The sequence below is a fragment of the Delphinapterus leucas genome, chromosome 1 (genome assembly GCF_059928025.1).
Source record: "Delphinapterus leucas isolate spDelLeu-1000000601 "Yukka" chromosome 1, BTC_Dleu_Yukka2, whole genome shotgun sequence".
In the NCBI taxonomy this organism is placed as follows: domain Eukaryota; kingdom Metazoa; phylum Chordata; class Mammalia; order Artiodactyla; family Monodontidae; genus Delphinapterus; species Delphinapterus leucas.
In genome coordinates, this window is record NC_143129.1 from 74,326,994 (window position 1) to 74,353,689 (window position 26,696).

At 38.5% G+C, this 26,696-nt stretch overlaps 1 protein-coding gene across 8 annotated transcripts in view; it reads left to right on the forward strand.

The window, feature by feature from the left end:
- Positions 1-10,596: 10,596 nt before the first annotated feature.
- Positions 10,597-26,696, forward strand: part of SLAMF6 (SLAM family member 6) — a 30,346-nt gene continuing 14,246 nt past the window's right edge. For 3 of the 8 annotated variants that reach the window (XR_002642722.3, XR_016393478.1, XM_089912731.1), the window contains exon 1: positions 10,602-10,820. Coding sequence is in view for 5 of the 8 variants with exons in the window: in XM_089912731.1 (XP_089768857.1) it covers positions 10,715-10,820 (106 nt within the window). In the remaining 3 variants the exon portion in view is untranslated. Of the gene's footprint in view, positions 10,821-24,429; positions 24,524-26,696 lie in introns of all 8 variants that reach the window. The other 5 variants (XM_089912736.1, XR_016393473.1, XM_089912738.1 and 2 more) reach the window with 5 other exon arrangements.

Genomic DNA, 26,696 nt, shown 5'->3' on the forward strand with positions numbered 1-26,696 from the left:
TTGATCATCCTAGAAACAGAGAAACTGGGCACTTAAATCATATGTTTTGGGGTCCCTCTCCCTCTAGTATAAGAGTTTTGTCTTATTCATCTTTTCAGTAAGAGCGCTCATCACAGAAGCCAATGCCTAGGAGAGCTTAATAAGTGTTTGTTTATAAAGCAGAAGCTAGCACACCATTGTAGAGCAATTATACTCCAATAAAGAATAAAGATGTTAATAAATAAATAAATAAATAAATAATTTGTTGAACTGAACTCAGATTGGGACCCAGACATCAAGAGTAGAATAGAAGTCCTGGAAACCACTTTGAGTCTGTTTCTAGGGGATTTGAGAGTAAGATTGTATAGGTCACCCACAGTGCCCCTTGGAGAAAAGGGATAAAAGGACTAGGTTTTTCAACGACGAGACTAGGGTGTGGTTCCCTCAGAACTATGGGTGCAGGGCCTCAGGATGTTTTGTAAAACTTTGAAGAAATGACTTGCTAAGAGGTGGTATGTGAGACAGCAAACAGTATCTTCTAGATCTGAAACCACTTCCTTTACTCTCTACTTATTAAAGAAGCTTCAGATCCTCTGCTCTGAGCAACTCTTTGCAAATACGCTTGGGCTCCCAGCTCCCACAGTTACATCTCTTCATCCGTTTTTTGTTGGGCTGAAATGGAACCACTACCCAGAACAATTTCAGTGCCACCTGTGTAGCAACTTTATAAACAGATACAGATAATCTTGAAAAGATTTTTTAAAATTTTTGGTGGTGTTTTTCTAGTGCCCTCTGAGGTTCTGGCACATTTCATTTAATTTAATCTACACATTAGCCTTAGGACTCTCCCTCTGTCTGAAATGCTTTACCACCCACTCCGTACCTTCACTACCTCTAATACACACTTCACTTAGTTAATACCCAGTTATCCCTCAGGACTCAGCTCAAATGTCCCTTCCTGAGGGAAGTCTTCCTGTTCGTCAATCCATGTCTGATGCCCATTTTTACTCTCATTATACTAGATCTCTTTCCACCACAGCAGTTTTCAAATTTTGTCTTTAAATATTTCTCCTTGTGATTATCTGATCAATGTCTCTGTTTCCCCACTAGACTGTGAGCTCCATCAGGGCACAGATCACATCTGATTTTGTTCATCATTTGTATCCACAACGTCTGATCCTGTGCAAGTTACAGAGGAAGTCCTCAATGTATAATATTTTGATTAACTAGTGAAGATGCAACAGTTTGTACAGCTTTTAACTGTCTTACCTTACCTGGAATGAGTAATTCTTTGGCACATGTCTCAATGACAAAGCTATTTATTCCAAAGTATATTCCCTTAATAAGTTTCCAACCTTCAGATGGAAATGCAATAGAAAAATACTGGCTTTACTTCCTGTGTATAAAACATAGTTAGGAATTAGAAAACACAGAAAAGAGTTAACATTAACAATGTGGGCCTAAGACTGCTATCCTTTGAAAGGTGTGCTTACAAGGTTGGCCCTTGGCTGGTGTCTGGGAACTTGGATTTGGGGAGAGTTCTACCATTCCCTGATAAGAGGGAGTCACTGAACTTAAACTGCTTATACAAACAATTTGCTTTGTGCTAAACACCTGCTTTCCTTCTGGGATTCTGAAATTTTACACACGCTAGGTAGATAGCGCCTGCATGACTACTGATAAAAACCCTGGAATCCTAGGCTCAGACAAACTTCTCTAGTAGAAAATATTTCACACATGTTGTCATCACATGTCACTAGAGGAATTAAGCATATCTTATGTGACTCCACTGGGAGAAGCCTCTTGGAAGCTTGTACCTTGGTTTCTCCTGGACACCACTCTATATACCATCTCTTTTTACTGATTTTGCTTTTTATCTATTCACTGCAATAACTCACAGCCATGCGTATAACTATACGCTGAATCCTGTAAGTCCTCGTAGTGAACCATTGAACGTGGAAGTGGTCTTGAAAATCCCTGACATACCTCGTTGAATGTTTTTATAATCCATCCAACTTTTCTTCTTCCATCCAGCAGTAGCTACAGCAGTCAAGGCACTATCTTCTCTTACCTGGACAACAGCCCTTTACCTCCTGAAGTCACACTTGCCGTGGTCCAATTCATTCTCTACACCACAGCCAGAGTGATCTTTCCAAAACACAAACAATGTCATCTTGTGGCAGGAAGAACAAATGGATTGCTCTGGTATATAGCTTTACACTCATAATAGTTCATAAGTTGAAAGGTTATAACTGGAAGAACTTCTTTAACCAGAGATAAAATGGAAAATATACTCAGTTATCTAATTCCCCAAGAGGCACCAAGCCTAGATGGTCTTATGAGCTAACTCCACCACCTTCAATGAAAGGATAATTTCTATGTAATTTTAACTGTTCCAAAGTGTAAAAACTAGTGGAAATTTTCAAAATTCATTGAGCACTATTAATATAGCACTGATTCCAAACTAGATGAGGACGATTCCCAAAAAAGAAAAATATAGACCAGGGATCAGCAAACTACTTCCTGTGGACAAATCCAGTCTGCCAAGTGTTTTTATATAGCTCGTGGGTTAAGAATAGTTTTTACAATTTTTAAAAGTTGGAAAAACTCAAAAGAAGAATAATATTTGGTGACATGCAAAAATTATATGAAATTCAAATTTCAGTGTTAATAAATAAATTTTTTCTGGAACACCCCCAATACTCATTCATTTACATATTGACTGGGGCTGCTTTCATGCTACAACAGCGAAGTTGAATAGTTGCAGTGGAGACTGTACAGCCCCCAAAGTCTAAAAGTATTCACTATCTTGACCTTTATGGAAAAAATTTGTCAATTCCTGATATTGATCAGTCTCACTTATTAATATAATTGTTAAAAATGTTAATTCAAATTTTAGTAAATTGAACCAAGCAAGGAATTAAAAGGAAAAAAATGTAATCAAGTAGGGGTTCTCTCCAGAATGCAGAAATTAGTTATCTTTAAGAAATCTTTAAAAAAAATTTTTTATTGAAGTATAGTGGATTTACAATGGTGTGCCAATCTCTGCTGTACAGCAAAGTGACTCAGTTATACTCATATAGACATTTTTTTAATATTCTTTTCCATTATGGTTTATCATAGGATATTGAACATAGTTCCCTGTGCTATATATTAGAACCTTGTTGTTTATCCATCCTAAATGTAACGGTTTTCATCTACCAACCCCAAACTCCCAGTCCATCTCTCTCCCTCCCCACTCCCCCTTGGCAACCACAAGTCTGTTCTCTATGGCTATGAGTCTGTTTCTGTTTTGTAGATAGGTTCATTTGTGCCATATTTTAGATCCCACATATAAGTGATATCATATGGTGTTTGTCTTTCTCTTTCTGACTTACTTCACTTAGTATAATAAGCTCTAGATGCATCCATGTTCCTGTAAATGGCATTATTTTGTTCTTTTTTACGGCTGAGTAGTATTCCATTGTATATATGTACCACATCTTCTTTATCCATTCATCTGTCGATGGACATTTAGGTTGTCTCCATGTTTTGGCTATTGTGAATAGTGCTGCTATGAACATAGGGGTGCATGTATCTTTTTGAATTATAGCTTTATCCAGGTATATGCCCAGGAGTGGGATTGCTAGATCATATGATAATTCTATTTTTAGTTTTCTGAGGAACCTCCATAATGTTTTCCATAGTGGCTGTACCAACTTACATTCCCACCAACAGTGTAGGTGGGTTCCCTTTTCTCCACACTTTCTCTAGCATTTGTTATTTGTAGACTTTTTAATGATAGCCATTCTGACTGGTGTGAGGTGGTACCTCATTGTAGTTTTGATTTGCATTTCTTTAATAATTAGTGATGTTGAGCATCTTTTCATGTGCCTACTGGCCATCTGTGTGTCTTCTTTGGAGAAATGTCTATTAAGGTCTTCTGTCCATTTTTTGATTGGACTGTTTGTTTTTTTGTTGTTGAGTTGTATGAGCTGTTTGTGTATTTTGGAGATTATGCCTTTGTCTATCGCATCATTTGCAAATATTTTCTCCCATCCATTCCGTAGGTTGTCTTTTGTTTTTTGTTTGGTTTTTTGTTTGTTTTTATGGTCTGCTGTGCAAAAGTTTGTAAGTTTGGTTAGGTCCCATTTGTTTATTTTTGCTTTTATTTCTATTGCCTTAGGAGACTGGCCTAAGAAAACATTGGTACAGTTTACATCAGAGAATGTTTTGTCTATGCTTTTTTCTAGGAGCTTTATGGTGTTATGTCTTATGTTTAAGTCTTTAAGCCATTTGAGTTTATTTTTGTGCATGGTGTGCGGGTGTGTTCTAACTTCATTGATTTACATGAAACTGTCCAACTTTCCCAGCACCACTTGCTGAAGAAACTGTCTTTTCCCCATTTTATATTCTTGCCTCCTTTGTTGAAGATTAATTGACTGTAGGTGTGTGGGTTTATTTCTGGGCTCTCTGTTCTGTTCCATTGATCCATATGCCTGTTTTTGTACCAATACTACACTGTTTTGATTACTGTAGCTTTGCAGTATTGTCTGAAGTCTGGAAGAGTTATGCCTCCTGCTTTGTTTTTTTCCCCTCATGATTGCTCTGGTAATTCTGGGTCTTTTATGGTTCCATATAAATTTTTGGATTATTTGTTCTAGTTCTGTGAAAAAATGTCATAGGTAATTTGATAGGAATCACATTAAATCTGTAGATTGCTTTGGGTAGTATTGCCATTTTAACAATATTAATTCTTCCAATCCAAGAGCATGGGATATCTTTCCATTTCTTTGAATCCTATTTTACTTCCTTTATTAATGTTTTATAGTACTCAGCATATAAATACTTCACCTCCTTGGTCAGGTTTACTCCAGGTATTTTTCTTTCTTTGGTGCAATTTTAAAAAGTGTCTTTTTTTTGAATTCCCTTTCTAATATTTCATTGTTAGTGTAAAGGAATATAACTGATTTCTGAATGTTAATCTTCTATCATCCTACTTTGCTGAATTCATTTATTAGATCTAGTAGTTTTTGCGTGGAATCCCTAGGTTTTCTATATATAGTATCATGTCATTTGCATACAGTGACAATTTTACCTCTTCCCTTCCAATTTGGATAACTTTTCTTTTTCTTGTCTGATTGCTGTGGATGGGATTTCCAATACTATGTTGAATAGAAGTGGTGAGAGTGTGCATCCTTGTCTTGTTCCAGATTTTAGCAGGAAGGCTTTCAACTTCTCACCATTGACTGTTATATTGGCTGTGGGTTTGTCATAAATGACTTTTATTATCTTGAGATATGTTCCCTCTAGTCTCACTTTGGTAAGAGTTTTTTTTTCATGAATTCATGTTGAATTTTGTCAAATGGTTTCTCTGCATCTATTGAGATGATCATGTGGTTTTTGACTTTTCTGACTTTTCTCTTGTTAATGTGGTGTATTACATTGATTGATTGATTTGCATATGTTGAACCATCCTTGTGAACCTGGGATGAATCCCACTTGGTCGTGGTGTATGATGATTTTTATGTGTTGCTGGATTCTGTTTCCTAATATTTTGTTGAGAATTTTTGCATCTATATTCATCAAAGATATTGGCCTGTAATTTTCTTTTGTGGTGGTGTCTTTGTCTGGTTTTGGTATCAGGGTGATGGTGGCTTCATAGGATGTCTTTGGGAGTGTTCCCTCCTCTTCAATCTTTTGGAAGAATTTGGAAGAATCAGTATAAGTTCTTCTTTGTATATTTGGTAGAATTCACCTGTGAAGACATCTGGTCCTGGACTTTTGTTTGTAGAAAGTTTTTTAATTACAGATTCTATTTCACTTCTAGTAATAGGTCTGTTCAAATTATCTATTTCTGCTTGATTGAATTTTGCTGGGCTGTATGTTTCTAGGAAGCTGTCCATTTCTTCTAGGTTGTCAAATTTGTTGGCATATAATTGTTCATAGTATTCTCTTATTTTTTTTTTAATTTCTGTGCTATCAGTTGAGATTTCTCCTTTTTCATTTCTTATTTTGTTTATTTGGGTTCTCTTTCTTTTCTTCTTTGTGAGTCTGGCCAGTGATTTGTTAATTTTGTTTATGCTTTCAAAGAACAAGCTCTTGGTTTTGTTGCTTTTTTCTATTGTATTTTTAAAATCTCTATTTATTTATTTTCTCCCTGATCTTTATTATTTCCTTCCTTCTGCTAACTTTAGGTTTTGTTCTTCTTTTTCTAATTCTTTTAGGTGGTAGGTTAAGTTGTTTATTTGAGATTTTTCTTTCTTTGGATGAAAGTCTGTATCGCTATGAACTTCCCTCTGAGAAATGTTTTTGCTGCATCCCATAGATTTTGTAGGTTGTGTTTTCATTGTCATTTGTCTCAAGGCATTTTTTAATTTCCTTTGTGACTTCTTCATTGACCCATTGGTTATTTAGTGTCATGTTATTTAGTCTCCATATAATCTTTTTTTTTTTCTCATTTCTTTTCCTGTGGTTGATTTCTAGTTTCATGCCATTGTGGTCAGAGAAGATGCTTGAAATAATTTCTATACTCTTAAATTTCTTGAAGTTAGTTTTGTGCCCTAGGATTTGGTCAATTCTAGAGAATGTTCCATGTGCACTTGAAAAGAATGTATATTCTGTGGGGTTTTTTTGATGTAGTGCCCTGAAAATATCAATTAAGTCTAACTGTTCTATTGTATCATTTAGGACCTCTGTTGCCTCATTGGTTCTCTGTCTGGAAGGTCTGTCCATTGATGTGAGTGGGATGTTAACCTCTCCTAGTATTATTGTATTCATATCAATTTCTCCGTTTATGTCTGTTAGTATTTGTTTTATGTATTTGGGTCTTCCTATATTAGGTGCATATATGTTGATGAGTGTAAAAATCTCATCTTGTATTGATTCTTTTATCATTATATAGTGTACTTCTTTATCTTTATAGCCTTTGCTTTAAAGACTATTTTGTCTGATATGAGTATTGCAACTCCCACTTCCTTGTCATGTCCATTTGCATGAAATAACTTTTTTTGTTTTTTTGGCTGCATTAGGTCTCCATTGTTGCATGTGGGCTTTCTCTAGTTGTGGCAAACGGGGGCTACTCTTTGTTGTGGTGTGCAGGCTTCTCATTGTGGTGGCTTCTCTTGTTGTGGAGCACAGGGTCTAAGAAAGTGGGCTTCATTAGTTGCAGCATGTGGGCTCAGTAGTTGTGGCACATGGGCCCTAGAGCACAGGCTCAGTAGTTGTGGTGCACAGGTTTAGTTAATCCGTGGCATGTGGGATCTTCCCAGAGCAGGGATCAAGCCCATGTCCCCTTCATTGGTAAGCAGATTCTTAACTACTGAACCACCAGGGAAGTCCCTGAATGAAATCTTTTTCCAACCCCTCACTTTCAATCTATGTGTGCCTTTTTCCCTAAAGTGGGTCTCTTGTAGGCAGCATACTGTAAGCTCTTGTCTTTCAAATCCAATCTGCCACTCTATGTCTTTTGATTGGAACATTCAGTCCATCAACATTTAAGGTAATTGTTGATATATATGTATTTATTGCCATTTCAAACCTTGCTTTCTAGTTGATTCTTTATTTCTTCTGTGTTCCTTTCTTTTTTCTTTTTGTTTTTCTTTTTGTGGTTTGATGATTTCCTTTTATTTTATACTTGTATTCTCTTCTGTTAGGTTTTTGTGACTCTATTGTAAGTTTTTTATCTATTGTAAGTTTTTTATTTGTGGTTGCCCTGTTTTTCCAATATGTTAACCCATTCCTATATCTGCTTGCTTTGGACTGATAGTGATATAGACTCAAACACGTTCTAAAAAAAAGGAAAAAGAGGGCTTCCCTGGTGGCACAGTGGTTAAGAATCTGCCTGCCAATGCAGGGAACATGGGTTCGAGCCCTGGTCTGGGAAGATCCCACATGCCACAGAACAACTAAGCCTGTGTGCCACAACTACTGAACCTGTGCTCTAGAGCCCACAAGCCACAACTACTGAGCCTGCATGCCTAAAGCCCATGCTCCGCAACAAGAGAAGCCACCACAATGAGAAGCTCATGCACTGCCGTGAAGAGTAGCCCCTGCTCGCTGCAACTAGAGAAAGCCTCTGCGCAGCAACGAAGACCCAACACAACCAAAAAAAGTAAAAATACATAAAATAAATAAATGTTTAAAAATAAAGAAAAAGAATATGGATTTTCTTACTCTCCTTCCCCACACTTTATGATTTTGATGTCCCTTTTTACATCTTCATGTTTATCCTTTTGCTGTTCCTTGTGTTTATCATTGCTTTCACAAATAGTTTTTTTTTTCTTTTTGATCTGTATACTGGGTAATTTAAGTGATTTACTTTCCAGCTGGATTTACTCCTTCCTATTTCTTCTTGCTTCTCTTCTATTTAGAGATGGCCTTTCAATATATCTTTTAGGATAGGTTTAGTATTGCTGTATTCTTTTAGTTTTTGCTTGTCTGAGAAATTCTTTATTTCTCCACCTATTCTAAATGGCAATCTTGCTGGATAGAGTATTCTAGGTGGAAGATTTTTCTCTTTTAAGACTTTGAATATATTTTGCAAAAGAAATCATTTATTGCAAGATTTGTTTAAACAAATTAAAGGGGAGAAAAGAAATAATCATCTGGAGAGATTCCAAAACATGTATTTGATTAAATTCAACCCTGAATGGCCAAAACAATCCTGAAAAGGAACAAAGTTAGAGGACTCACACTTTCTGATTTCAAAACTTACTACAAAGCTACAGTAATCAAAAGAGTGTGGCAGGGGCATAAGACAGACACAGGGTGCTGTAGAATAAAACAGAAGAGACCAGATATAAACCCTCAAATATATGTCCAAATGATTTTTGACAAGGATGCCAAGAACATTCAATAGGGAAAGGACAGCCTTTTCAACAAATGGTACTGGGAAAATAAGACATCCTAATGCAAAAGAATGCAGGTGAATCTTGCCTTAAATAATATAGAAAAATCAACTCAAATGTATCAAAGAGATAAATATAAAAACTAAGACTATAAAACTCTTAGAGGAAACACAGGGGAAAATCTTCATTACATTGGATTTGGCACAATTTCTTGAATATGACACCAAAAGCATAGGCAACAAAAGAAAAAAACAAATAAACCAGCCTTCATTAAAACGAAAAACTTTTGTGCATCAAATGATACTATCAGGGACTTCCCTGGTGGCACAGTGGTTAAGAATCTGCCTGTGACATATGGTCACCTTATCTTTGATAAATGAGGCAAGAATATACAATGGAGAAAAGACAGCCTCTTCAATAAGTGGTGTTGGGAAAACCAGACAGTTACATGTAAAAGAATGAAATTAGAACACTCCCTAACACCATACCCAAAAATAAACTCAAAATGTATTAAAGACCTAAATGTAAGATCAGACACTGCCAAACTCTTAGAGGAAAACATAGGCAGAACACTCTGACATAAATCACAGCAAGATCCTTTTTGACCCACCTCCTAGAGAAATGGAAATAAAAATAAACAAATGGGACCTAATGAAACTTAAAAGCTTTTGCACAGCAAAGGAAACCATAAACAAGATGAAAAGACAGCCTTCAGAATTGGAGAAAATATATGCAAATGAACCAACTGACAAAAGATTAATCTCCAAAATATACAAGCAGCTCATGCAGCTCAATATCAAAAAAACAAACAACCCAATCCAAAAATGGGCAGAAGACTTAAATAGACATTTCTCCAAAGAAGGTATACAGATTGCCAACAAACACAGGAAAGGATGCTCAACATCATTAATCATTAGAAAAATGCAAATCAAAGCTATAATGTGGTATCACCTCACACCAGTCAGGATGGCCATCATCAAAAAATCTATGAACAATAAATGCTGGAGAGGGTGTGGAGAAAAGGGAACCCTCCTGCGCTCTTGGTGGGAATGTATATTGATACAGCCACTATGGAGAACAGTATAGAATTTCCTTAAAAAACTAAAAATAGAATTACCATATGACCCAGCAATCCTAAAACTGGGCATATACCCAGAGAAAACCATAATTCAAAAAGACACATGCACCCCAATGTTCATTGCAGCTCTATTTACAATAGCCAGGTCATGGAAGCAACCTAAATATCCATCGATGGATGAATGGATAATGAAGATGTGATACATATATACAATGGAATATTAATCAGCCATAAAAAGGAACAAAATTTGGTCATTTGTAGAGACGTGGATGGATCTAGAGACTGTCATACAGAGTGAAGTAAGTCAGAAAGAGAAGAACAAATATCGTGTATTAATGCATATATATGGAACCAAGAAAAATGGTACAGATGAACCGGTTTGCAGGGCAGAAATGGAGGCACAGTTGTAGAGAACAAACATATGGACACCAAGGGGAGAAAGTGGCAGGGGGTTGGGGGTGGGGGTGTGATGAATTGGGAGATTGAGATTGACATATATACACTAATATGTATAAAATGGATAACTAATAAGAACCTGCTGTATAAAAAAATAAAATAAAATTCAAAAAAAAACCCAGTTAATTTTAGGTTGCATAACCACAATATGTAATTTAGGTTGTTTTACTACCATACAAAAGAAAGAAAAAAGGATATAGATAGTGAAAATTCCAATTCACATCACACACAAGATTTTTGCACTTTGCTCAGAAAAAAAATAAGTAGAGTAATAAAATAAAACTGGAACTCTTTGTATGGGGGAAGAAAGCCTTGCCACGCCTCTGAGAGGAAGAGGGCAGTTTCAGTAGAAGCACTTTCAGTCTATGAGAGAATGCCAAGAACATTGACTGCCTTGAGGTCTCCAGCACCATTCTCCACTGCTAAGAGCATGATCTGGCTGCTCCAGTCTCTCACGCTTGTCTCCTGCCTTGGCCCAGGTAAATGCTGAAGCGGACCCATGTAGTCATGAGTCACTCCTGGTTTTGTGCAGCTTGCTCAATCTAAATCACCTATTTATAGGTGTCTGTCTGTCTCTCTGCCAAGGGATCCGGTGGGGCTCACAGTGGTGCCTGATAAACTGCCATTGCCTCTCAACCTAAAAGCTTATGGCCTGAGATGGTTCAGAGTTAAGAGCTTCAACTGTGCTTTCATTTAAGTGAATTATCTGCTGGGGCATGGTAAATGTGCTTTTATGAGACAAGACTCTTTGGGTTTTATGACCAGCATGTTGTGATATAAAGAGACCTAAAGTTAAGAGGCCTTCTCACTCACTGTGGTATCACAGGTAGGTTACACGTTCCTCCTGAGCCTCACGATCTTCATTGGAAATATTGAAACTCTATGGTTGGGCTTAGCTGAAATTTCTGAACCCAACTAAAACACTAGAAATAGTCCTCTCAGTTTTTGCTTACTGTGATAAAAAGCGTTCTCCAGCTTTCCTTTCCTTTGATGCAAATCAGGGGCTATCTAGTCCAGCAGCACCCAATTTGGCAGACAGAAAGGAATTATCTGATCCTGCCTGCTTCTCAGTCCCTGCTGTCCATTCCATGGAAAGCATGAAGGTTCATGTCAGGTTTGGAGAACCACAAGTGGTCAGCTGGGGCCAAAGTATAGGATGGGGCAGAAGACAAAACAGGAAAGCTAGCCCAGAACTAGCCCAGGGTAGCAGATAAAAATAGTTAATATTCATTGAGGGCTCATACTGTTCCAGAAACTGGGTCAAATATTGTACATACATCATATACATAAGCCTTATGATAGTTCTATGAGTCTATACTATTATTATCCCCTTTTTGAATAACTTGCCCAAATTTCATTAGACAGTAGGTGGCAAGCTCTTGCAATATTTTTGAGGAACAGTGACAGTTGAATAAACACGGTAGCAGCACAAGAGGAAGAAGGACAGAAGCAAAAATCATCATAGATGTAGAATTAACTAGATTAACTGGCAATGGGAATTAGGGGGGAAGAGAATTCACTGTCATCCAATAAATATTCATTGAGCACCTACTGGATGCCTGGCACTGTTCTAGTTCCTGGGGATACACCATGAACAAAGGAGGCAAAAATTCCTGCTCTCGTGGAGTTAACTTTTTAGCGGGGGAGACAAACTATAAACAAGATAAATAAGTGAAATAGTATATTTGATAGTGATAAATGATAAGAAGGAAATAAATCAAGCAGGGAAAGGAGATATGAAATATTGGGGGGGGTGAAATTTCAGGGTAGCCAAAGAAGGTTACAAAGTTGCGGGGATGAGGGAGCAGCCATGAAGAGAAGGTGATTTCTATTTTGGAGCTACTAATTTTAAGATGTTAGTGTGATATCCATGAGAAGATTTCCTGAAAGCAGCTGGAAATTTAGGACTGGAGGTAGAGCTGAGGCTGGAAGCTTAGAAGTCACAGCATAGAAGTAATAAATGAAGTTAAGGAGAAAAGTGTAAGGACAGAAACTTGGGAAATAAGTATAAGATGTAGAAAGAGGGAGAATTTACTTACACATTCAAGAGCCACTCCCCAGCATGGGAGCAGAGACCCGTGTCTTTGCCTACTTGCAAAATTGAACCCATCTCTAGAATTAAATGTTCTGAACGTCCTCAGGTTAAAATTCCCCTGCTTCTCCTCATTCCCATCAATACTTCTCATAGGGCCCTATGAAATATACACTATCCTCACTTTAAGGAAGAGTAAAGAAGGCATACAACACTTAAGTAACTTGCTTAATGTCACACTGTTATGGGGGAAGTGGGGATGGTGCAGAAAAGAAACATGCTTGAATGTGATTTCCAGGGTTAGAAATCAGGGAACCTGGCTCCAGAGTCTGTATTCATAACCACTTTACTCTGCTAGTTAGTTTATACACAGTTATATATTCACATAAATGTATATATAATTATAAACTGTGATACTAGGAAGAAAATAAGCAGGGTATTGATGCCAAAAACTTGGCTTCTGTACACTGGTGCTGAATTGAATCTCAGAGACAGAGTTTTAGGTGAAATAGAAAAGTGTAGCTTTATTGCTTTGCCAGACAAGGGAGACACAGCAGGCTCCTGTCCTCAAAAACTGTGTGTCCCAACCTGGGACCATTTGGTGAGGAGTTTTTTGGGGTTTTTTTTCTGTGGTATGCGGGCCTCTCACTGCTGTGGCCTCTCCCGCCGTGGAGCACAGGCTCCTGACGCGCAGGCCCAGCAGCCATGGCCCACGGGCCCAGCCGCTCCGTGGCATGTGGGACCCTCCCGGACTGGGGCACGAACCCATGTCCCCTGCATCGGCAGGCGGACTCCCAACCACTGCACCACCAGGGAAGCCCTGGTGAGGAGTTTTATAGCAACGGTTCAAGGTTGGGGTTGCTGATAAGATTAGGGTGTGTGCAGGACCTGCACTCCTTCAATTTGATCTCAGGTAATCTGATGAGTTTCTATGGTTCCTTTAATCTGGCCTCAGGTGGTCTTCTTGAAGAGCTTCTCTGGTTCCTTAATCTGGAATGAAGAATGCTGATATATTCCATTTTGGGGGTTTTAGTTCTGCAGAAGAGCTCAAAGATATTGCTGTTTAACCCTTGAGGCGGAACCAGGACTCTGCCCCGAGGTTGCACTATATTTTCTTGGCTGCTCCTCTCTCGTCTCTGCATCCCCTCTCTTCCTTGATTAGCAACTATTCTAATCCGCCCTTAGGAACTCAGGGAAGGTCATGGAGGCTGGAGTCTATTCCCTACAAACAAGAAATGGGGGACATAAAGCCTTCCATGCCCAGGAGTCCCCACAGTGTCCTTCTTGGTTTCAGTACCATTGCAGAGAAAAACAAGAGGATCTGCTTTGGATGAGGTGATGTGGAATGGATTTCCTGGAAAGGTAGCATCTCCTCTGATATTTAAGGAGTGTGAGAAGTCAAACAGGGGAGGAGTCTAATGAAGAAGCATTCAAAGCAGTGGGAATTACATGTGCGAAGGCCCTGGTGCAGGGAAGAGTTTGGAGTGATTAAGGAAGGGAAAGAAAACTACTGTGACAAGAGTATGGCACAAATAAAATCAGTCTTGAAAACAAGCATGAAGGAAGATGACTCATGCCAGCCTACATTCTTTCAAGGGGCTGGACACCATAACTTGCTCCTTTTAAGAAATGTATCTGAAAAGATAAACCATGTTAAGAAAGAATCCCAATTGGTATAACTGAAATCAGACATTATCATGCCCTGGAGAAAATGAATCTCATTTGCTTCCCCGTTTTATTCTTTATAGGTGGGAACTTACTTATCAAATGTCAATATGCATACAAATTATTAGGAAATCTTATTATAGTGCTGATTCTGGAATGGAGACTAAGATTCTGCATTTATAACAAGCTCCCAGGCAACCCCAATGCTGCTTCATGAACCACACTCATGAGACTTTAGTCACAGTGGGGTTGGAGGGATGGAGAAATAAGAACAAATTCTTCAAGTGTGTTTGCAGGAAGCAGATACAGGTATTCTGATGCTGAAGAGAGAACAGTGGTAGGAAATATATGTACAGCCAATACACATGGGCCAACCAAATGATTCTGACGTTTTGAGTCAAAAACTTACAGGCTCTTCTGCTAAGAGATTGTAATCCGATGACTCCCCTTCCCCTGAGCAGCATTATCTACTTCTTACTAACCATCCACACCTTCAAATGTTTATTGTTGCTCACCACAGGCAGAGAGTTGTTTATATTTTGTCACTATCCTCAAAGGCAACTGTGTCTTTCCACCTCTCAGAATCTGTGGTCTGTGCCCACTGGACTACCAGCCTTCCACACCTCCCAATTTTCAGTCTCCCACTACAGATCTAGCCTCAGTTGTGTCTCCATGTGCACACAAAATTTTTGTCTTTCTTTTTTTTCATTAAGGTGAAATTCACAAAACAAAATAATAATATTAAAATGTACAATTCAGTGACATTTAGTAAATTCACAATGTTGGGCAACCACCACTTCTGTTGCTCCAAAACATTTAGTCACCCCAAAAGGAAACCTTGTACCCATTAAACAATCACTTCTCATTTCTCCTTCCCCCTATCCCTCTTAAAACACCAATCTGCTTTCTGGCTCAATGGGTTTACCTATCTGAATATTTCCTATAAATGAAGTCATGCAACATGTGACTTTTTATGTCTGACTTCTTTCACTTAGTACAATGTTTTCAATGTTTATTCATATTGTAACATGTATCAGTACTTTGTTCCTCTTTATTGCTGAATAATATTCCATTGTATGTGTGTACCATATTTATTTATCCACTCATCTACAGATGGACATTTGTGTTGTTTCCACCTTTTGGCTTTTGCAAATAGTTCTATTATGAAGACTTTTGGACAAGTATTGTTTTCAATTCTTCTGGGTATATAACCAGGAATGAAATTGCTGGATCATATGGTAATGTTGTACTTAATTTTTTGAGGGATCACTAAATAGTTTTTTCCACAGTGGCTGTACCAGTTTACAATCCCACCAGCAATGTATAAGGGTTCTAATTTCTCCACATCCTTACCAAAACTTATTTTCCAATTATTTACTATTATTATTGTTGTTATCATTATTAATCACCATCTTAATACATGTAAAGTGTATTGTGGTTTTGATTTGCATTTCCCTAACAGCAAATGATATTGAGCATCTTTTCATGTGCTTATTGGCCATTTGTATATTTTCTTTGGAGAAATGTCTATTCAAGTCCTTTGTCCCTTTTTGATTGGATTATTTGTCTTTCTTTTTTTTGAGCTATAAGATCTGTTTAACTACGTTGAATACTAGACCCTTATCAGATATATGATTTAAAAATATTTTCTCCTATTCTGTAAGTTTTATTTTCATTACCTGATAATGTCCTTTGATGCACAAAAGTTTTTAATTTTGATGAAGTCTAATTTATCTATTTTTTCTTCTCCTGCTCACATTTTTGTTGTGATATCTAAGAATTCATTGCCAAATCCAAGATCATGTAAATTTACACCTATGTTTTCTTCTAAGAGTTTCATAATGTTTTGCTTTCATATTTAGTTATTGAAACATTTTGAGTTGATTTTTGTATAGGTGTGAGGGAGGTGTTCAACTTCATTCTTTTGTTTATAGACATCCGGTTGTCCCAGCACTATTTATTGAAGCAAACATTCTTTCCCCATTGAAAGATCTTGGCATTCTTGTCAAAAATTAATTGTCCATAAATGTATGGGTTTATTTATGAACTCTCAATTCAATTCCATATAGACATCTATATGTCTATCCTGATACCAGCAATGCACTGGCATGTGATTAATGTAGCTGTGAAAATTTCTAAATTGGGAAGTGCGAGTTCTTCAATTTGTTTTTATTTTTCAATATAGTTTTGGCTATTTGGGGTCTCTTACAATTCCATATGAATTTGAAGAATGGCTTTTCTATTTATGAAAAAGAAAGTCACAAAAGTCGTTGGAATTTTGATAGAGATTGAACTGAATCTGTAACTTGCTTTGGGTAGTATTGCCAAATACTTAATCTTAAATCCTACAATCCATGAACATAGGATGTCTTTCCATTTATTTAGGTACTCTTTAATTTCTTTCAAAACGTTTCATAGTTTTCAGCATATAAGTCTTGAATCTCCTTGGCTAAATTATTCATAGATATTTAATTATTTTAGATGTTATTATGTACGGAATTGTTCTCCTAATTTCCTTTTCAGATTGTTCATTGCTAGTGTTTAAAAATACAATGTGTAAAAAATTAATTAATTAATTAATTAATTAAAATAATAAAAATACAATGTGTATTTGTAAAATACAAATTTAAACTATACAATTGTAAATTTACAATTGTAAAAATACGTGTTGTAATTGTAAAGTTTTGTAAATTGATCTTCTGTGCTACAACTTTGCTTAATTCATTTATTAGCTCTGATAGATTTTTTGTGGATTCTTTTTTTTCTATATATACTTTTTGTTTTATATTGAAGTGTAGCTGATTAACAGTGTTGTGATAGGTTCAGGTGCACAGCAAAGGGACTCAGTCAGCCATACATATACATGTAACCATTCTCACCCAAACTTCCCTCCCATCCAGGCTGCCACATAACATTGAGCAGAGTTCCCTGTGTAATACAGTAGGTCCTTGTTGGTTATCCATTTTTAATATAGCAGTGTGAACATGTCGGTCCCAAACTCCCTGACTATCCCTTCCCCTGATCCTTCCCCCCAGTAACCATAAGTTCATTTTCTAAGTCTGTGAGTCTGTTTCTGTTTTGTAAATAAGTCCATTTGTATCATTTCTGTTTAGATTCTGCATATAAGGGATATCATACAATATTTTTCTTCCTCTGTCTGACTTACTTCACTCTGTATGACATTCTCTAGGTCCATCTATTTTGCTGCAAATGGCATTATTTCATTCTTTTTAATGTCTGAGTAATATTCCATCGTATATATATACCACATCTTCTTTATCCATTGCTCTGTTGATGGACATTTAGGTTGCTTCCATGTCTTAGCTATTGTAAACAGTGCCTCAATGAACATTGGGGTACATGTATCCTTTCAGACCATGTTTTTCTCTGGATATATCCCCAGGAGTGGGATTGCAGAGTCATATGGTAGCTGTATTTTTAGTTTTTTAAGGAACTTCCATACTGTTCTTCACAGTGGCTGTACCAGTTTACATTCCCACCAACAGTGTAAGAGGGTTCCCTTCTCTACACACCCTCTCCAGCATTTATTGTTTGTGGATTTTTTGATGATAGCCATTTTGACTGGTGTGAGGTGATGTCTTGTAGTTTTGATTTGCATTTCTCTAATAATTAGCAATGTTGAGCATCGTTTCATGTGCCTGTTGGCCATCTGTATGTCTTCTTTGGAGAAATGTCTATTTAGGTCTTCTGCACATTTTTTTAAATTGGGTTGTTTGTTTTGATGATATTAAGCCTTGTGAGCTGTTTGTAAATTTTGGAGACTAATCCCTTGTTGGTCACATCATTTGTAAATATTTTCTCCCAATATGTGTGTTGTATTTTCATTTTGTTTATGGTTCCCTTTTCTGTGCAAAATCTTTTAAGTTTAATTAGGTCCCATTCATTTATTTTTGTTTTTATTTCCATTATTCTGAGAGATGGATCAAAAAAGATATTGCTGTGATTTATGTCAGAGAGTGTTCTGCCTATGTTTTCCTCTAGGAGTTTTATAGGTTAGGCCTTTAATCCATTTTGAGTTTATTTTTGTGTATGGTGTTAAAGAATTATCTGATTTCATTTTTTCACATGTAGCTGTCCAGTTTTCCCAACACCGTTTGTTGAAGAAACCGTCTTTCCACCATTGTGTAGTCTTGCCTCCTTTGTCATAGATTAATTGACCATAGGTGTGTGGGTTTATTTCTGGGCTTTCCATCCTGTTCCATTGATCTATATTTCTATTTTTGTGCCAGCAGCATACTCTTTTGATGACTGTAGCTTTGTAGTATAGTCTGAAGTCAAGGAGCCTGATCCTTCCAGCTCTAGTTTTCTTTCTCAAGATTGTTTTGGATATTTGGGGTCTTTTGTGTTTCCATACAAATTAAGATTTTCTTTGTTCCAGTTCTGTGAAACTTGCCATTGGTAATTTGATAGGAATTGCATTGAATCTGTAGATTGCCTTGGGTAGTATTGTCATTTTAACAGTACTGATTCCTCCAATCCAAGAACATGGTATATCTTTCCATCTGTTTGTGTCATCTTCGATTTCTTTCATCAGTATCTTACAGTTTTCAAAGTACAGGTCTTTTCTCTCCTTAGGTAGATATATTCCTAGGTATTTTATTCTTTTTCATGTGGTGGTAAATGGGATTGTTTCTTAGATTTCTCTTTCTGAATTTCATTGTTAGTATATAGAAATGCAGCAGGTTTCTGTGTATTAATTTTACATTGTGCAACTTTACGGAATTCATTGATTATCTCTAGTAGTTTTCTGGTAACATATTTACGATTCTCTATGTATAGTATCATGTCATCTGCAAACAGAGACAGTTTTACTTCTTCTTTGCCAATTTGGATTAGTTTTATTTCTTTTTCTTCTCTGATTGCCATGGCTAGGACTTCCAAAACTATGCTGAATGAAAGTGGTGAGAGTGGACATCCTTGTCTTTTTCCTGATCTTAGAGGAAATGCTTTCAGCTTTTCACCAGTGAGTATGATGTTAGCTATAGTTTTGTCATATATGGCCTTTATTATGTTGCAGTATGTTCCCTCTTTGCCTACTTTCTGGGAAGTTTTTATCATAAACGGGTGCTGAATTTGTCAAAATATTTTTCTGCATCTATTGAGATGATCACATGGTGTTTTTCTTCAATTTGTTGATGTGGTGTATCACACTGGTTGATTTGTGGATATTGAAAAATCCTTGCACTCCTGGGATAAATCCCACTTGATCATGGTGTATGATCCTTTTAATGTACTGTTGGATTCAAATTGCTAGTATTTTATTGAGGATTTTTGAGTCTATGTTCATCAGTGATATTGGCCTGTAATTTTCCTTTTTTGCGGTATCTTTGTCTTGTGTCAGGGTGATGGTGGCCTCATAGAATGAGTTTGGGAATTTTCCTTCCTCTGCAATTTTTCACAACAGTTTCAGAAGGATAGGTGTGAGCTCTTCCCTCAATGTTTGATTGAATTCGCCTGTGAAGCCATCAGGTCCTGGACTTTTGCTCTTTGGGAGTTTTTAAATCACAGTTTCCATTTCAGTACTTGTGATTGGTCTGTTCATATTTTCTATTTCTTCCTGGTTCATTCTTGGGTGACTGTTCCTTTCTAAGAATTTTTCCATTTCTTCCAGGTTGTCCATTTTATTGGCATACAGTTGCTTGTAGTAGTCTCTTATGATCCTTTGTATTTCTGTGGTGTCATTTGTAACTCCTCCTTTTTCATTTCAAATATTATTGTTTTGAATCCTCTCCCTTTTCTTCTTGATGAGCCTGGCTAAATGTTTATCAATTTTGTTTATCTTTTCAAGGAACCAGCTTTTAGTTTCATTGATCTTTGCTACTGTTTTCCTTGTCTCTGTTTGTTTATTTCTGCTCTGATCTTTATGATTTCTTTCCTCTTTGGGGTTTTTTTTGTTGTTGTTGTTCTTCTTCTTTCTCTAATAGCTTTAGGTGTAAGGTTAGGTTGCTCATTTGAGATTTTTATTGTTTCCTGAGGTAAGATTGTATTGCTATAAACTCCCCTTTTAGAACGGCTTTTGAGGTATCCCATAGGTTTTGAATCATTGTGCTTTCATTTTCATTTGTCTCTAGGTATTTTTTAATTTCCTCTTTAATTTCTTTAACGATCCATTTGTTCTTTTTTTTTTTTTTTTCGGTACACGGGCCTCTCACTGTTGTGGCCTCTCCTGTTGCAGAGCACAGGCTCCAGACTTGCAGGCTCAGCAGCCATGGCTCATGGACCTAGCTGCTCCACGGCATGTGGGATCTTCCCGGACCGGGGCACGAACCCGTGTCCCCTGCAATGGCAGGCAGACTCTCAACCACTGCACCACCAAGGAAGCCCCCATTTGTTCTTTAGTAGCATATTTTTTAGCCTCCACATATTTGTGTTTTTTATAGTTTTTTTCCTGTGGTTTATTTTTAATCTCATAACATTGTGATCAGAAAAGATGCTTAATATGATTTCAATATTCTTAAATTTACTGAGGCTTGCCTTGTGGCCCAGCATGTGGTCAATCCTGGAGAAGGTTCCATGTACACTTGAGAAGAATATGTATTCTGCTGCTTTTGGATGGAATGCTCTATAAATATAAATTAAGTCCATTTGGTCTAATGTGTCATTTAAGGCCTGTATTTCCTTATTGATTTTCTGTCTGGATGATCTGTCCATTGATGAAAGTGGGGTGTTAAAGTCCCCCATTATTATCGTGTTACTGTTGATTTCTCCCTTTATGGCTGTTAGTACTTGCCTTATATATTGAGGTGCTCCTATGTTGGGTGCATATATATTTACAATTGTTATATCTTCTTGGACTGATCCCTTGATCATTGTGTAGTGTCCTTCTTTATCTCTTATAACAGTCTTTATTTTAAAGTCTATTTTGTCTGATATGAGTATTGCTACTCCAGCTTTATTTTGGTTTCCATTTGCATTGAATACCTTCTTCCATCCCCTCACTTTCAGTCTGTATGTGTCCCTAGGTCTGAGGTGGGTCCCTTGTAGACAGCATATATACAAGTCTTGTTTTTGTATCCATTCAGCCAGTCTATGTCTTTTGGTTGGCATATTTAACCCATTTACATTTAAGATAATTATCAATATGTGCATTCGTGGGCTTCCCTGGTGGTGCAGTGGTTGAGAGTCCTCCTGCCAATGCAGGGGACACGGGTTCATGCCCCGGTCCGGGAAGATCCCACATGCCGCAGAGCGGCTGGGCCCGTGAGCCATGGCCACTGAGCCTGCACGTCTGGAGACTGTGCTCTGCAGTGGGAGAGGCCACGACAGTGAGAGGTTTGTGTACCACAAAGAAAAAAAAAATATATATATATATATATGTGCATTCGTATTGCCATTTTCTTAGTTGTTTTGGGTTTGTTTTTGTTGGTCTTTTTTTTTCCCTTCCTCTTTTGCTCTTTTCTCTTGTGATTTGATGACTGTCTTTAGTGTTGTGTTTGGGTTGCTTTTTCTTTTGTGTGTGGGTATCAGTTGCAGTTTTTGGGTTTGCTGTTCCCATGAGGTTTTGATATATCAGTCTATATATGTGCAAGTTTATTTTGTGGTTATTGGTTTTGTTTGTTTGTTTTAAGTTGCTAGTCTCTTTCCTGCGTAGAGGAGTTTCTTTAACATTTGTTGCAAGGCTGGTCTGGTGGTGCTGAATTCTCTTAGCTTTTGCTTGTCTGTAAAGGTTTTGACTTCTTGTCCAAATCTGAATGAGAGTCTTGCTGGGTAGAGTATTCTTGATTGTAGGTTCTTCCCTTCCATCATTTTAAATATATCATGCCAGAGAGACCTTCAAGATGGTGGAGGAGTAAGACGTGGAGATCACCTTCCTCCCCACAAATACATCAGAAATACATCTATATGTGGAACAACTCCTACAGAACACCTACTGACACTGGCAGAAGACCTTAGACTTCCCAAAAGGCAAGAAACTCCCCACGTTCTTGGGTAGGGCAAAAGAAAAAAGAAAAAACAGAGATAAAAGAATAGGGAAGGGACCTGCACCTCTGGGAGGGAGCTGTGAAGGAGGAAAAGTTTCCACACACTAGGAAGCTCCTTCACTGGTGGAGATGGGGGATGGGCGGGGGGGGGGTGGAAGCTTCAGAGCCATGGAGGAGAGCACAGCAACAGGGGTGCAGAGGGCAAAGTGGAGAGATTCCCACACAGAGAATCGGTGCCAACCAGCACTCACCAGCCTGACAGGCTTGTCTGCTTACCAGCCGGGGTGGGTGGAGGCTGGGAGCTGAGGCTCGGGCTTTGGAGGTCGGGTCCCAGGGAGAGGACTGGGGTTGGCTGCATGAACACAGCCTGAAGGGAGCTAGTGCTCCACAGCTAGCAGGGAAGGAGTCCGGGAAAATGTCTGGACCTGACTACGAGGTAAGAGACCATTGTTTAGGGGTGCATGAGGACAGGGGATTCACAGCACCCCCTAAATAAGCTCCAGAGACAGGTGCGAGCTATCAACACAGACACCAGAGACAGGCATGAGATGCTAAGGCTGCTGCTGCAGCCACCAAGAAGCCTGTGTGCAAGCAGGTCACTATCCACACCTCCCCTCCCTGGAGTCTGTGCAGCCCGCCAGGCCAGGGTCCCGTGATCCAGGGACAACTTCCCCAGAAGAACACACGGTGCGCCTCAGGCTGCTGCAACGTCACGCTGGCCTCTGCCGCCGCAGGCTCACCTGGCATTCCGTACCCTCCCTCCCCCTGCCCTGGGTGAGTCAGAGCCCCCTAATCAGCGGCTCCTTTAACCCCGTCCTCTCCGAGCGAAGAACAGATGCCCTCAGGTGACCTACACACAGAGGCGGGGCCAAATCCAAAGCTGAACCCCAGGAGCTGTGCGAACAAAGAAGAGAAAGGGAAATTTCTTCCAGCCGCCTCAGGAGCAGTGGATTATATCTCCACAGTCAACTTGATGTACCCTGCATCTGTGGAATACCTGAATAGACAACAAATCATCCCAAAATTGAGGCGGTGGATTTGGGGAGCAACTGTAGACTTGGGGTTTGCTTTCTGCATCTAATTTGATCCTGGCTTTGTGTTTATCTTAGTTTAGTATTTAGAGTTTATTATCATTGGAAGATTTGTTTATTGATTTGGTTGCTCTCTTCCTCCTTTTATAGATAGATAGATAGATAGATAGATAGATAGATTTTTTCCTTTTTCTCTTTTTGTGAATGTGTATGTGTATGTTTCTTTGTGTGACTTCGTCTGTATAGTTTTGCTTTTACCATTTGTCCTAGGGTTCTGTCTGTCCGTTATTTTGTTGTTGTTTTTTTTAGTATAGTTTTTTAACACTTGTTATCATTGGTGGATTTGTTTTTTGTTTTTGTTGCTCTCTTCTTTCTTTCTTCTTTTTTTATAATTTTTTATTTTTAATAATTATTTTTAATTTTAATATCTTTTCTTTTCTTTTTTTTCTTTTTTCTTTTTCTTTTTTTTTTTTTTTTTCCCTTTTCTTCTGAGCCATGTGGCTGGCAGGGTCTTGGTGCTCCATCCGTATGTCAGGCCTGTGCCTCTGAGGTGGGAGAACTGAGTTCAGGACATTGGTCCACCAGAGATCTCCCAGCTCCATGTAATATCAAACGGCAAAAGCTCTCCCAGAGATCTCCATCTCAACACTAAGACCCAGCTCCACTCAATGATGAGCAAGATACAGTGCTGGACACCCTATGCCAAACAACTACCAAGACAGGAACACAACCCCATCCATTAGCAGAGAGGCTGCCTAAAATCATAATAAGGTCACAGGCACCCCAAAACACAGCACCAGAAAGACTAGATCCAGCCTCATCCACCAGAACACAAGCACTAGTCCCCTCCACCAGGAAGCCTACACAACCCACTGAACCAACCTTAGCCACTGGGCCACTGGGGGCAGACACCAAAAACAACGGGAACTACGGACTTGCAGCCTGTGAAAAGGAGACCCCAAACACAGTAAGTGAAGCAAAATGAGAAGACAAAGAAACACACAGCAGATGAAGGAGCAAGGTAAAAACCACCAGACCAAACAAGTGAAGAGGAAATAGGCAGTCTACCTGAAAAAGAATTCAGAATAATGATAGTTCTTCTGCCTCAGTTATTCTGCTATTGATTCCTTCTAGTATAGTTTACACTTCAGTTGTTATATTGTTCATCTCTGTTCTTTAGTTCTTCTTGGTCTTTGTTAAACATTTCTTGCATCTTCTCAATCTTTGCCTCCATTCTTTTTCCAGGATCCTTGATCATCTTCATTATCATTATTCTGAATTCTTTTTCTGGGAGGTTGCCTAGCTCCACTTCATTTTGTTGTTTTTCTGGGGTTTTATCTTGTTCCTTCATCTGGGACATAGTCCTCTGCCTTTTCATTTTGTCTATCTTTCTGTGACTATGGTTTTTGTTCTGCAGGCTGTAGGTTTGCTTCTTGCTTCTGCTGTCTGCCTTCTGATGGATGAGACTACCCAAGAGGCTTATGCAAGCTTCCTGATAGGAGGGACTGGAGGTGGGTAGAACTGGGTCTTGCTCTGGTGGGCAGAGCCTGTGCTCAGTAAAACTTTAATCCACTTGTCTGCTGTTGGGTGGGGCTGTGCTCCCTCCCTGTTGTTTGTCCTGAGGTGACCCAGCACTGGAGCCTACAGGCTATATGGTGGGGCTAGTGGCAGCCTCTGGGAGGGCTCACGCCAGTGGGTACTTCCCAGAACTGCTGCTGCCAATGACCTTGTCCCTGTAGTGAGCCACAGCTGCCCACTGTCTCTGCAGGAGACCCTCCAACACTAGCAGGTAGGTTTGGTTCAGTCTCCTATGGGGTCACTGCTCCTTTAGCCAGGTCCTCATGCACACAAGACTTTGTGTGTGACCTCCAAGAGTGGAGTCTCTGTTTCCCCCAGTCCTTTGGAAGTCCTGAAATCAAATCCCACTGATCTTCAAAGTCAGATTGCCTGGGGATTCCTAGTCCCATTGCCAGACCCCCAGGCTCGGAAGCCTGACATTGGGCTCAGAACCTTCTCTCCAGTGGGAGAACTTTTGTGGTATAATTGTTCTCCAGTTTGTGGATCGCCCACCTAGCAGGTATGGGATTTGATTTTATCGTGATTGTGCCCCTCCCACTGTCTCAGTGCAGCTTCTCCTTTGTCTTTGGATGTAGGGTATCTTTTTTGGTGGGTTCCAGCATCCTCCTGTCAATGTTGTTCAGCAGTTAGTTGTGATTTCAGTGCTCTTGCAAGAGGAGGTGAGCCCATGTCCTTCTACTCCACCATTTTGCACCAATCTATTTTTGTGGACTCTTTAGGATTTTCTATCTATAAGATCACGTCACCTGTGAATAGGAATAGTTTCACTTTTTCCTTTCCTATTAAGATACCTTTTATTCTTTTTCTTGTCTAATTGCTGTAACTAGAACTTCCAGTACAATGTTAAATAGAAGTGATGAAAGTAGGTATTGTTATCTTGTTCCTGGCCTTATGTGGAAGGCTTTCAGTCTTTCATTCTTTTTTTAAAAAATCTATTTATTTATTTATTTATTTTTGGCTGCATTGGGTCTTTGTTGCTGTGGGTGGGCTTTCTCTAGTTGCAGTGAGCTGGGGTTACTGTTCATTGCAGTAGGCAGGCTTCTCATTGCAGTGGCTTCTCTTGTTGTGGAGCACGGGCTCTAGGCATGCAGGCTTCAGTAGTTGTGGCACACGGGCTCAGTAGTTGTGGCTCACGGGCTCTAGAGCACAGGCTCAGTAGTTGTGGTGCACAGGCTTTGTTGTTCCACGGCATGTGGGATCTTCTGAGATCAGGGATCGAACCCATGTCCCCTGCATTGGCAGGTGGATTCTTAACCACTGCACCACCAGGGAAGTCCCTTCCATTCTTGAATAGAATGTTAGATGTGGGTTTCTCAAATGCCCTTTATCAAGGTGAGGAATTTCCCTTCTATTTTTAGATTCTTATGTGTGAAACAGTGTTGGATTTTGTTAAATGTTTTTTTCTGTATTAATTGAGATGATCATGTGTCTTTTTTCCTTAATTATATTAATGTAGCATATTGCATTGATTGATTTTCATATGTTGAATCACTCTTACATTCCTGAAATAAATTCCAATTAGTCTTGGTGTATAATCCTTTTAATATGCAGCTGGATTCAGTTTGTTAATATTTTGTTGAGGGTTTTTACATCAATGCTTATAAGGGATAATGGTCCATAGTTTGTGTGTGCATGCGTGTGTGTGTGTGTGTGTATGATATCTTTGGCTTTGGTAAAGGTAATGCCGGCCTCATAGGATGAATTAGAAAGTGTTTTCTCCTCTTCTTTTTTGGGGAAGTGTTTGAGAAATATTGACATTAATTATTCTTTAAATATTTGGTAGAATTCACCAGTGAAGCCATCTGGTCCTGGACTTTTCTTTGCCAGAAGGTTTTTGATTACTGATTCAATCTCTTTACTTGTTAAAGGTCCTCTTAGATTTTCTATTTCTTCTTAAGTCAGTCTTGGTAATCTGTTTGTTTATAGAAATTTGTCTATTTCATCTAGGCTATCTAATTTGTTACCATACAGTTATTCATATTATTCTCTTATAATCGTTTTTATTTCTATAAGGTCTGCAGTAATGTCCACTCTTCCATTTCTAATTTTAGTAATTTGAGCCTTCTCTATTGTTCTCTCAATTAATCTAGCTAAAATTATGTCAAT